This window comes from Asterias rubens, chromosome 11, assembly GCF_902459465.1.
Source record: "Asterias rubens chromosome 11, eAstRub1.3, whole genome shotgun sequence".
NCBI lineage: Eukaryota > Metazoa > Echinodermata > Asteroidea > Forcipulatida > Asteriidae > Asterias > Asterias rubens.
The window spans coordinates 3,249,626-3,263,358 of record NC_047072.1 but is presented as its reverse complement, the minus strand read 5'-3'; the positions used below and the strand labels follow the sequence as shown (position 1 = coordinate 3,263,358).

The 13,733-nt window shown below is 37.8% G+C and overlaps 1 protein-coding gene across 1 annotated transcript; it reads left to right on the top strand.

The window, feature by feature from the left end:
- Positions 1–3,008: 3,008 nt before the first annotated feature.
- LOC117296315 (uronyl 2-sulfotransferase-like) lies at positions 3,009–12,837 on the top strand. The gene is made up of 8 exons (XM_033779163.1): positions 3,009–3,229; positions 3,859–3,938; positions 5,868–5,984; positions 7,597–7,679; positions 8,039–8,210; positions 9,114–9,214; positions 11,057–11,223; positions 11,860–12,837. The coding sequence occupies exons 1-8, from the start codon at positions 3,049–3,051 to the stop codon at positions 12,015–12,017; spliced, it is 1,059 nt and encodes a 352-aa protein (XP_033635054.1). The 5' UTR covers positions 3,009–3,048; the 3' UTR covers positions 12,018–12,837.
- Positions 12,838–13,733: the final 896 nt, after the last annotated feature.

Below are 13,733 nucleotides of genomic sequence, written 5' to 3'. Positions count from 1 at the left end.
CTTTACTGCAAGAGGACGACAGAATGGGTATGTCTCGTGTCAAAGGTTAACTTACGGGCCGATCGAAATATTCTTGGACGTCACATAAAAACATTGACGAACAATGAACAAATACTTCGCAGGGAATCTTAAACACAGATTACTCTTATTGTCACTGTGTTGAAAAAAGTTTTTAAACATGTTCTAACCGTGGTTCTTTTTAACTTGAAAATTACCTAACTGAGGTGTTTCTTATTGCATCTTCTGTAGACAACACATCAGGGAATCGGACTCCTTCACCAGTTCACCAGCAACACCGGTGGTACCACCCATAAGACAAGGGGTTATGTCACCTGCACCACCACTAATCTCATCTATCTCATATCTTGCAGAGTCTGTGGTGTTTAATATACATGTAGGTGAAAAAAGAACTATACACTCAAGAGGCATTTCTACGGCCAGTCAAGACCCAAAAGCTGGATACATAAGACATCACTTCAATCTTCCTAATCACTCAAATTCTGACATGATTTTACAGGGCACTGAGGCACTAGGCAACCACAGAGAGACTGTTGGTTTGAGTAGGGAGAAACTGTGGATAAGGCGCCTTCAGATTCAACCCCATGGTCTGAACATCCAAGAAGGAACTTGACTAATAAACCTTTTGTTTTGCCGTCTCCTTTTTCCCCACAGATATTCCCTTACAGCCTGCGCCTCATTCACTAAATAATTACTTTCTTTCCACCTCTTCCCAACCTTGATATTGTCCTTTGTTTCCATCTTCTTGTGGTCAAGTCAGTCCCTTCGTTTCAACCCCACCCCGTCTGCCCCTATAGTTCGCAACTTGCTTTTTTTCTGTATACTTTCTAACCCCATTCATGTATTACCACTTCACTGCTTAAGTTTCACTTATTTACCTGTTAATGTTTGATGTGTTGTCGTTTAGCCTTCAAGAAAGACTCTGCTAGGGTCTAAACGTCAGGCCATTAACTATTTTAGCTGTTTCGTCGCGTAGGGCTGTGAAACAGCTCTTGTTTCGTTAAAGTTTTTGGGTTTTTCCTTTCTTTGTATTTTTCAGCCAACATTTTTTTGTCTAAGGGCTGTTTTGCAATGTTTCCATTTAGAGAATTGCAATGAAACTTTCAGAGATGATTCATGCAATTGTTCGCATATTGCAACTTGACGTCATGATGACGTTATCACCTGTTATGTGACATCATCTTAAAGTTTTCTATTTTAATTGTTTGAAAATTTGTATCAAATCAGCCACACGAGAACGTAGGTAACATTGTTTGCGGGATTGGGTAGGGACAAATTAGGTATTCATTTTATTTTGTGTGCGTGACCTCACATGACCTCTACTTCCGGTGGAAGCCGGCTGGAGGTAGTATCTAGTAGTCCAAATCCAGCCAGCAATGAGTAAGCATCTAATGTGTCACTTTGTATTGTTTGGGCTCTTGAGTTCTAGGCTAGAAAAGCTAATTTTTTGTTTAAAGGACACCCTCGCAAGCCTTAAGGTCACACATTTCAGGTTCAAATGTAGGTAATTTTTGTGGGTTATGCGTGTTGAGCTGTCCAATGTCCATTCATTTGATATACGTTCGAGTTGTCATGGCTTGTCATGAATGATGCACAATATTATAGCCATGTGGCCTGGCCTTTCCATATTTTCACCTTTTCTTTTGTCTGAGAATGTCACAAATAATAATATTCAGTGTTGCGTATTTCTTTAGGGCTAAGTTTCCATACTCATTCATTTAATCAACCCAAGTTGACGCGTTGCCGCATGTTTGAATCAGGCTCAATGTCTGACACGCCACACAACTCTATCCTGCATACGCTGATTAGCTCCTCCTTGTTGCTTACTCCTGGGTCTACGATAGGCCTAAAATACTTTATGGCTTCTTGGGTTTACAAGGTGCTGTGGCACAAAATGAAGCCAATCAAACCAGAAACACCTGAGGCAAACACCTTCTCTTTTCTATTAAATAATTTGTTTTATTGGAAGTTAGTTAAACCATGAATGTAGAATGATTACACAAAAATTTGAATTAGCCAGGACAATGTGGCATCCAAGAAGGAAATCTATAAGATAATAAACCCTTGTTTTTGCCCTCAACTCCATGCCACAGATATACTCCCTCTTCAGCCTACCTCATTTTCTAATCACTTTTTCTCAATCCCCCTATTCCCGGCTTTGATTTTGTCCTTTGTACTTTCATCTGTTTGTGGTCAAACCAGCCCCTGTGGCACCTTTTGATCATAGACCATTCAACCCCAGGGTCTTAGCATCCAAGAAGGAATTGACTGCATGTAATAGGCTAAACCTTTTGTTTTGCTGTCTCCTTTTCCCCACAGATATCCCCTTTTAGCTTGCGCCTCATTCACTAATTAATTACTTGGTGTTACCACAAACCTTTCCATCATAAATTACTTGTTTTCCCTCTTCCAGCAGCCTTGATGATGTCCAAACCAACCCCTTCCCTTCAACCCCCACCCCCTGTGTCTACATATTCATTGTTACCCCTTGCTTCTCTGTGTGCTTTTAAACTCCACTCGTGTATTTTCCCTTGCTGTTCATGGTTGTTAAAATGTTTGTCTTTTAGCTTTTAAGAAAGACTCTGCTAGGGTCGAAACGTCGGGCCATTAACTATTGTTTACATGTATGTACCATTGGTCCATTTGGTTAAAAAGTTGTTTGCCATCAGCTATTTCTATTTTCTCACTTATTAGCTATTTAAGCCTACCTGGTTCATGTGTTTTGTTGTCATATCCTTTGAGAAAGACTTCGCTATAATCAAAGTGTCAGACCATAGACTATTTTGTGTCTATTTTACACCATACATTGTTAGCTATCATTACGTGAAGGTCCTTTTGGTGGGTCAGTTTCAGCTAATTCTGTTTTCTGAAAGTTAATTTTAAAGCAAAGACCACTGAACACTTTTGTCAAAGTTTGTGTGGCATATCTACTAAACAATGTGTCAAGATGGTGACAAATAATTTGATTTCCCATTATTTGTCAGGTACCGGCTATTGAACTTCTTCACTGGTCAGACCATAAGGCTGAGGATGGCGTGTTCTTTTTCAAGATGGCTTATAATTTTGGTTTTACTGTTATTGATTGGTTACTTCCTAGTATTGCTCATAACTGTACCGAGCCGCTCTCCTTTAGAAGTGTCATCGGCTTCTGGACTTTATTCATCTAAATCATGGCCAGCTTGTGTAGGCGTGAATGCCACATCCAGCCAAAGTGAGTAAATGTGTTCAAATGTACTTGTTTTCCAGACTCAACTGGCAGTGTTAGTAAACATGGTCACTGGAAGTGACATTTTCGGTGCCGCTTTCTGCAAAGTGGCACTGTTCTCAAAAAGAAAGAATGTAATCACGCTATTATTTGGCTCCCTCATTATAATTTTGCTACCTGTCTCATCAGGTCCCTTCGTTACTTGGCCACATTCCCTGGACACTTCTTACGTGGACAATTTGTACTGGTTTTAGATTTCCAAAGTCAAAATGGCTCTTCTCAGAGCCCGCCCCCCCCTCCCCCCCCCCAAAAAAAAAAGAAGAAGAAGAAGAATAAGAATAATAATGTGTGTATATATTTTTACTTTTTTAAATAAACAATACAAAAATGAGGGGGGATATTATTGTATTGTTTATTTTGAAGGTGTGTGCGTTACTTGATTTGAAGGTGTGTGCGTTACTTGAAGGTAAATCACTGACATTCAACAGTAGATGGATGCGGCTACGTAGTGACCACTTTAATTGCCAAGGTACATAGTACAATATGACTGTCATCCTCACTAGGTGAAGTGACGGTTACATAGTTTATTCCAATTTCTTTTTTTTTAAACAGTGCTTTCCCCTTGAAATTTACAGATAGTATGGTTTTGTACCCAGTCAGTATGTCATTCCAGAAACAGACTACCAGCTTGCATTGGAAAACAAAAACAAACAAAGTAAGTGGGTAAATATTTATAAAATAAACATTTAACTTGTAATTATTAAAGGCAGTGGACACTATTGGTAATTACTCAAAATAATTATTACCATAAAACCTTTCTTGGTGACGAGAAATGGGGAGAGGTTGATGATAAAAAACATTGTGAGAAACGGCACCCTCTGAAGTGCCACAGTTTTCGAGAAAGAAGTAATTTTTCACGAATTTGATTTTGAGACCTCAGATTTAGAACTTGAGGTCTCGAAATCAACCATAAAAATGCACACAACTTTGTCTGACAGTTTTTTTTTCTTTCATTATTATCTCGCAAGTTCGATGACCGATTGAGCTCAAATTTTCACAGGTTTGTTATTTTATGCATATGTTGAGATACACCAACTGTGAAGGCTAGTCTTTGACAATACCAATAGTGTCCATTGCCTTTAAGTGAGCAAAGAAAGCCAGTTTAAAATATTGCTCTTTAGAGTCTAGTAGACTTTCACTCACTTACCAGTAAACTGCTAAATCAAAAGAAGGTATGAACAATTATAACACCCATAATAAATATTCTGCATTGTGATTAGTTTAAAGTGTCACAAGATATGTCTCAGTTTTACTAGAAAGGCGCACCATCGGCGGCATACTATACAATTAGAATATTGTATGCGCGGTACCAACAAGACGTCTATTTTAGCCTATAGCTGGTACATCAAAAAATAATGGCAAATCCAATCGGTTGTGAAGCTAGTCTGTGTATCAATAGCGCAGGCGCGCATGTGTGCAACTAGGATAAAAATAGTCGGTCACCTGTTTTAGACATGATTGCATTATTCTATTAATTTTGTGATTTGCTCCAGCTGTTAAAACTGTTGTAAATTATCGTAAAACATGATTGGGTAAAAATCCTCGGTTCGGGGTATGAATGGGGTGTTATTGACTGCTTTTTACTTGGGTTAGAACTATGACACCCTTCTGTGATTTGCTCACCGAAGCGTTCCATTTTTCACTACACATTTTGACATGAAGAGAAAAGTTCTTTTCTAAAACATAAAGCCATCCCAACAATTTTTCCAGCTAGTGGGGAAGTAGTCTTGAAGTCAAGACGGTAATTGTTAAATGCGGTGTGTAGTTACAGCGCGGTGTAGCTACGGGGGAACGATAACACCCTCGATCGATCTCAGTATGTCTGTGTCTGCCACGCACTACCTACAACTGTTGCATGTGTATAAATCGCACTGTGACTGTTGCATGAACGGCAGACAAATAGGCAGCGCCTAAAAGACTTGTCATCAAGTGTAGTGGGGGAGTCTAAGAAGGTACCTGAAAGACGTAGACTGACGAACCTAAAGGAGCATTTGCCAAACGGGAAAACAATCAGGTATTGGTTCAAATTTAAGGGCATGTTTTTAGCTTGTGCCAAGCGTCACTTACTTGTGTTGGCACTGCATGCGATTCATTGCGCCTCGATTGATGTCACGAACAGCGCCCTCTCGGGTCTGGCTTATTTTCAAATTTGTAAATAACATGGAAACTAATTTTGTTAAACCTTAGTTAATTGTTAATTCACATTCCACTCATCAAATTACATATTTTACTGACGTAAGCTTTATTTTGACAAAATACCACTTCCAGGTGACTTTAACATCCCTTTGTTTATTGTATCGACTGCGCTGTGCTGGACTGTTCATGTAGAAATTTTGGTTGCAACTGTTTTTCTTGTTTGCATCTGATGCAGCAGTTGTTGCTTTGAAAGCTTATAAGTGCAGATATTCATATATGTTGTTAGGAAGTCATTAAAGTTATACAGTTTTCTTTGCAATTACCTGACTAACACCGCTATCCACCACTCATTGGTTTAACATTATTTTGTTCATGTTGTTAAAGTAATACAGAAATAGATGATATTTTGCAATTCAAATATGTACTACTTATTTCACTTTTTCCAAAGGATACCAAAGTTTTCTTCATTCGTATTCCTAAAACTGGAAGCCGAACATTAGAGGATATAGTAGCACATCAGCTTCGACAGAAACAATACAAGATCTTCAAACTCCAGCCTTCAACGGTAACTATGAACTAAATGCACTGATCAAAGCTAGTGCTGCAGTCTACAGTTTCAAACAAAAGAACCTAGACTCCCTGTAAGGAGAGTGTGGACATCGTGCCATTTTTACATTATTGTGAGTTCTACATGTATCACCCCCATTCCGAAAACTTCACTGAATCGTCTTCAAGCTAAAATTTGCTCTTTGTCCACAAAGCACTAAATGGCAAGGCTCCCCCGCTATATCTAAAAACTACTTCAAAATTACACTACACAGGGAACCTTTGATCAAGTTCCATGCTTCTCTTTATTGAACCCAAGTCTCAACATTCCTGGGACTCTCTACCACTTAAATTTAGATCTTGTCTTTGGACCACGAAAATTAAATCTTTTCTCAAAATATATGTCAAAGGTTTTCAAGGACTAATTTAGTTGAGTCTGTTTTCTTTTGTTTGTTTTGGTTTTACTGTGCGTTGAACACCCAGCAAGGTGGGTATGTGCGCATTACAAGAAAATTAACACCAGAGCTTGAGTCCAGTGAGCTAAACCACTTGGCCATTATGACACACAGGTGTGTGTGAGTGAGATGTCAATTATTCTCGCTTGATGACTGATGTTTTGGGTACTTTTTGTAACACAAAACACAATGTCCACAGATTTACATTAAACTTACACCGTTTGAAGATAATGATAGTAGAAAGCGTATCTTAAAGTCACTTGGAAGTGGTATTTTTTCAAAATAAAGCTTTTGTCACTAATATATGTGTTTTGATGAGTGGAATGTGAATAAACAGTTAACTAAGGTTTTACAAAATCAGTTCTTATGTTATTTACAAATTTAAGAGTAGACCCCGACCCGAGAGGGCGCTGTTCGTGACGTCAATCGAGGCAGACTTTGCCTGTAATGCGTAGAGTAAACACAATTGCAAAGTACATGTACGGACCAAGTCGTGAGTTTGTACGTTTAAAAAAAAATTCTGGCAATGCCGACCAGGTGTATTGCTGCTGAATGCAGAAAAACACTTTTTGAAATGTACCAACTCACGACTTGGACGTACATGTACTTTGCAATTGTGTTTACTATACGCATTGCAGGCAAAGATTGACGTCACAAAAGGGGTAGGCGGAGTCAGCCCCCCAAACAACTTTATATATTTTTTTAACATATAAATCGTGACAAACAATTACTAAAAAAATTGTTTTATTGTTCGTAAGCATATACTCTTATGTTTGAAAGAAAAAAAATTATATTTCCAGGTGACTTTAAAATTTTAGTTGCTGAGATGCTGTAGTTTTTGAGAAATGAGTAAAACAATATCATGAAAATTTGTTTTTACATGCTGAAATAAATTTTGTCTTATGATAACCGAGACGTAAATTATGTTCATGACATTGTTTTACTTGTTTCTCAAAAACTACAGCACCTTAGCAAGTCAAGTTTTCAGGGAAGCTGTCTACTATCACTATCTTCAAACTGTGTAAGTTGAGAGTAAATCTGTAGACATTGTTTTTTTTTTGTCCTACAAAAAGTACCTATGGACCCTTTAGAGGAACGGTGTGTATTATATCTTCATTGAATACATTACTTGTACTGTGTTGATGGCAATTTCCTTCTGATGTTTATAAACCGTAGGTGGACGACAAAATACATTTCATCAACAATCAGAAGGGAAACTGCTTCTTTTCTGCACATTTTGGATATATCAACTATGAATGGTGAGTCTGCTTGGTGTTTTTCAATCATGGGTAGGTTCACAAGGTCGTATAGCTAGTTAAGCCCATAAAGCTAAACCCCTTCCCCATACACACAAGCTTGTATTGTATGCCTGTACCGTGGATCCCTATTGTCCTTCAGCTCCTTTAAATATCATCCTTCATACTTTGTATAAAATTCCTTGTTAGGAACCCCAGTCGTTAGAGTTTCCCATTGGAGACATTTAATTGTTTTAATTGTTTTCTCTATTTCCATAATGTAGAGTATATTAAAACACACAGTATTTGTTTATATTTATTTATATTTATTGTTTATGAATATATTTTTGTTTAACAAATTTGAATAATTTCAATCTACCCAGGCCAAGTCCCCCAATGGTTATCAGCCTGGTCCGTGACCCAGTGGAAAGACTCATGTCTTTATATTATTACGGCATGTACGGTGATAATGCGAACGCAGCATCCACACTCAGACATGTCAAATCAATGCGCTCTAAAATGGCACAGGCAATGGGTGGAAACACTACTGTACCGGTAAGGTTAAAAATTAAAAACTATAAGTATCTGAATTTTGTTTAAATAAATTTATAAAATAAAGAACGACATGCAACAATATTTCCAGGCATTGCTCAGCTGTGTGGATTCAGATTCTTAAACTGGGATAATAAACTATGGAGAAACATCTTGTCGTGTTTTATCTTGTTATGATCAAAATTAAAATTGAAAGTTAGATTGCCAATGTTCATCGAGAGTGTGTCTTGCCCACATTTGACAATATTACATGAGTTTTTGCAAGCCAATGAGGGACTTGTGGGACGCAGCTGACTTACCAGGTTAATCCATTGCTCTCGGTAATAGGTGAAAGCTCGGAACTAGGTAGACAATGGAGATTTACCATGTAAATCTGCTGCCTTCTTAAGTCTCCCACTAGAAAGGATCTTGTACAAATATTTTCATGATTTTGTTTATATAAATTAATTCATGTAATTACCAATGATGATGTTTAAAGACCCTGGACAATATTGGTAATTGTCAAAGACAAGTCTTTTCACTTGGTGTATCTCAACATATGCATAAAATAACAAACCTGTGAAAATTTGAGCTCAATTGGTCGTCGAAGTTGCAAAATAATAATGAAAGAAAAAACACCCTTGTCACACAAAGTTGTGTGTGTTTAGATGGTTGATTTCGAGACCTCAAGTTCTAAATTTGAGGTCTCAAAATCAAATTCGTGGAAAATTACTTCTTTCTCGAAAACTATGTCACTTCAGAGGGAGCCGTTTCTCACAATGTTTTAGACCATCAACAGCTCTCATTACATGTTACCAAGTGAGGTTTTATGCTGATAATTATTTTGAGTAATTACCATTAGCGTCCACTGTAAGAGCATTTTTATTTGAGCTATGAAGTAAAGAAATAAGTGGTCTTTTTTTCTAGACCCTGAGTGAGTGTATTTTGCAAGACCTGCCGTTCTGTACAGAACATAGGAGACTTTTTACGACCTTAAAGTTTTTCTGCGGGAACGATCTACGATGCAGGTAAATATCTCAGACTAAATTACTTTAAAAACAAACAAAAACAAGCTAACATCTCTGTACAACATACTGCAATCAAACATTACACAAACAATAGAGGGCGTTGTTTTATCAAGGCTGTTTTGTTCATAGACCTTTTCGCAAATACAAGTGCTCAAGCGCAGACTGTTGAATGAGGTACATTGTGGGATAGATATGGATCAAATTTGGATACCAGCTAGACCACAATGCACCTAATTCCAAGCTTTACGTGCGCACCCCAGTATTTGCGAAAAGGTCTATAGACCTCAAAGACACTGGAAACAATTGGTAATTGTCTACGCCAGTCTTCTCAATGCACAAAATGTGGAAATTTGAGCTCAATTTGTCAACGAAGTTGGGAGATAATAATGAAAGAAAAAACACCCTTGTCACACGAAGTTATGTGCTTGATGCTTGATTTTGAGACCTCAAAATCAAATTCTGAGGTCTCAAAATCAAATTCGTTGAAAGGTACTACTTCCTGAAAACTATGTTAATTTATCGGGAGCTGTTTCTCACAATGCTTGATACCATCAATAGTCCATCAACCTCTCCCCATTACTCGTTACCAAGTAAGATTTCATGCCAATAATTATTTTGAGTAATTAACAATGTACTCGTTCAAGTTTGATTGCTAGCTAGACCAGCATGCACCTCATTTAACAGTTAGTGCTTGCGCAATGGGTATTTTGCTACATGTGAATGGTCTTTTGGCAGCTTTCCTCTTTGCAAAAAGGATATATCAGCTCAGCGTCACTTCCGTTTGGCAGTTGGGCGATATCGATCACCTCTCGTCACTTACTCCGGCTGGTAGGGATGCAATGGCAACATGGATTGGCTCCCAATACATTGTAGTTGTTACTTTTATGTATGCTGAAAAAAATGTGTGTGCACGATCATGCTAAACTGCGCTATTAGTTGTTACAGCACCCTCTGGTTTGAGCTTACCTTTGTTTATGTTGCCATCTTTGGTGTGGCTACCTCACAAAATCAAAGAAGAATGAGAGTGAACCAGTTGCTGATTGAGTTGATGCCTCTTGAGCGGCTGCGAAAAGTTTATATTTATATTTTGGTTGACGACATCCAGCCAGTAGTAATGTCTAGGCTATCTTGTATAAGAGACCATATTTATTTTAGGGACTAAAATGACAGCTTGCTAGAAAAGCAAAATGTTTAAAGGGTTATGAGGTTGTCGACATGATCGAGCCTGATTGTTTGCAGGTTCCTTTAAATTAATGGCAATACAAACTTCTTTGGTTAGAAGAACAGCGATTCAACTCTCTTAATGAGTACATGTATACAGAATATTCATTTGTTAAAAACTTGCATTTACATAATAACACAATGCCAGAGAATCGACGACCAATCAGGAGACCACAAAAACTTATTGGCTGCGTCTATTCCAACATGTCCAAATAGGATATAATCGCTTCTTTTAATTGGCATTGCTCTGTACGAACAGTATGGAAATATTGACTGCAATGAGCGGCACAGTTAAAAATAAAGGCCCTCGGCGATGTCAAAACAATGATTGTGCTCGAAGCGAAGCTGAGGGCATAGGCCATGGTTTTGACATCACCGAGGCCTGTAAATTTTGTTTATATACCGAAAGAAACAATTCTTCTAATCAACTATCCTTACTACGGTGAATGATAGAATTACAAACAGTGAGTCTCTCTCAATTGCTGAATTAATGCCATTTTATAACCAAATCAAATGTGCCAGTATTCAGATGATTTGAGTTGTGCCGAAATCACTTTGGGAAATCTACACATATTTTAGAATCCTTTTACAAATGTGCTTCTCTATGCTTCCAACCAAAAGTAACTTGAGTGAATGGACATACAACCAAACCGTGAAAAACATTGATGCTTCACTTGCCGTGGGATTAACGGAGGAATTTGAGGACTACTTGCGTGTTCTAGAACAGCTTGTACCATCTTTGTTCGAGGGGTTGGTAACAATCTACAAAAAAACAAACTCTGTAGAAGGTTAGTGTTATATCAGATGTTTCAGGATTCAGCTTTTGGGATTACGGGAAGCCATCTTTTCTATGGTAGGCGTCTGCATCAAATTTGTTTCTATGGTAGGCGTCTGCATCAAATTTGTTTCTATGGTAGACGTCTGCATCAAATTTGTTTCTATGGTAGGCGTCTGCATCAAAATTGTTTCTATGGAAGGCGTCTGCATCAAATTTGTTTCTATGGTAGGCGTCTGCTTCAAATTGTTTCTATGACAGGCTTCTGCAACAAATTTGTTTTAATGGTGGGCGTCCAAATGGTTTCTATGGCAGGCCTTTGCATTAAATTTGTTTCAATTGCAAGCCCCAGCATCAAATTTGTTTTAATGGCGAGCATCTGCATCAAATCTGTGTTATTGCAAACATGTAGTCTCAAAGCAATAACAAATAATATATATACAGCCATGATTTTATTCTGTTTGTTTGTTGTTGTTTTCTTTTGAGCACTTGTTCATACATGCAATGATTTAAGGAGAAAAAAAAACACTGTGTGTACATTGTCCCTTTAACACCACTCCAACCCTCTCAAAGTTCAAACCCCTTCAAAAATGTCAAGAGTTGGGTCACTGTAATTTTAACATTATCTCATAATAATGTTTTTATGTAGCTGGAAAAACATATGCAACAAAAACGAAGCATCACAAGGAACCATTGACACCCCAGGCTCAGGAAAAATTACTCCACGTACTTCAGATGGAATATCGTATTTACAACTACATCAAAAACCGCTTTCACCAACTGAAGAAAGAACTTGGTGTAATTTAAAGCTTGATTCTTTACCTTTGGTAGTTGGTACCCACTGTCTGTTTAAAACCTTTCTAAGTGTAGATACATGTATATACCATAAAAGTAACCTGATCTTTCATTCCAAAGCGGCTAGCAAGTAGTGTATAGTGCGTAATGGAACCCATTTTCTGAAGATAACCCTCAGTCATGATTCATTATGTCTTTGATTGCACCGAAAGAGTGAGTTTTCTCCAAGCGTATAGTTTAACTATACTGGATTGGTCAAAATATCACAAGGTTGTTTATGTTTTAAGGGCTCATAACGAAAGGAACTATATATTAAACAGTAATCACAAATTTACATAATCGCTGTGCTTTAATAGATCTACTGGCTATGATAATGATCAGACTTGGAACTGCAAACTTAACAGTTGTCGTGATTAAATTAACTTATAACTAAAGAAGGCTTATATACATTTATGATTTGGTATGTATTATGTCTAGTCTTATGTCATGTGTTTTTATACACTGATATGAGTTTACAATTCTTAATCTTTTTTGTGTTTATATATTTGTACTATTTTTTTATAACAAAGGGATTAGATAAACGTGTGATTTGGAGATAGTGGGAAAAAGTTAACAAACATTAATGGGAAGACAACATAAAATAAACATAGCCTTCATTTACTGAGTGCTCCTGAGGAGTAATGAAAAACTACCCCCGCATCCGTTGGATCTACTTAAAACCGCACTTCCGTACGGGAGAAACAAGTACGAAACAAGAACAGTACATTAATTTGGGTTTTTACCCATACATCGATGTGTGTTAGCACTGTATACTCAGTACTCGGTATACAGTGCTAACACATCGGTGTATGGGTAAAAAACAAAATTAATATTCTTTATCCCTGGTGCAAATTCAACATCTATTATAAGTACAGTCCATGTACGTGTACAATGTATATTGTGAACTTCTCTGGCCATCAACGACGGACACGCTGTAAGCTTTTACTCACAGCCCAAAACTGTAATGAACCTCCATGGTTGGTTGCACCCTAACACAAGTTGGTAAAACTCGACCATTGGCCTAGTCTTTCCTTTAGCTTAAAGGCAGTGGACACTTGGTAATTACTGGTACTCAAAATAATTGTTAGCATAAAAACTTATTTGGTAACCAGCATTGGTGAGCTCTTGAACATTGTGAGAAACGGCTGTGCGGCACCATAATGTAGCCCGAGCCCTTAAGTGAGCCTGGACCTATATGTAGCTAGTCTTGATTCCAAGACCATTGGTGTTGCGCGGTCACACACAACCAACGTTCCGATTATGCGCGGCAAAAACTGTACACGCTTGTAATGAACGAACGCTAGCGGGCGCTCTGTTTCTCTGATTTCCGGATCTCGCCATGTCCTGTGCTCACCAAGGTCTAGGACATTTTGCAAATTGAAGGCGTGGCCAGACTATGTAAATTACTTTTAATGTATGCAATATTCAAATCACGTGACGAATTGAAGATGACTATTCAAACTAGATCGAGTCAAAGGTCAATATGATCGGCGCTCTATTTTTAATAATCTTTGCTCAAAGAGTAACTCCGTGGTCATTATAGGCCTATTAAAAGGAAAACATATATTTTAAGTATAGACTACCTATTCAGATTATGGATACGTGACGATTTGAAATCGTAAATAATGGTCAAAAATCGAACGTAAGATTAGCATTCAGAGAGTCCGTGTAACGGACGCTTGTATGGCC

What these genes read in the sequence shown, in the direction of transcription:
- LOC117296315 (XM_033779163.1), top strand. Translation starts at nt 3,049, where the DNA reads ATGGCGTGTTCTTTTTCAAGATGGCTTATAATTTTGGTTTTACTGTTA. An exon ending in TCAAACTCCAGCCTTCAACG is followed by an intron (nt 5,985 to 7,596) that starts GTAACTATGAAC and finishes TATAAACCGTAG; the next exon opens with GTGGACGACAAAATACATTT. An exon ending in GGGAACGATCTACGATGCAG is followed by an intron (nt 9,215 to 11,056) that starts GTAAATATCTCA and finishes TCCAACCAAAAG; the next exon opens with TAACTTGAGTGAATGGACAT.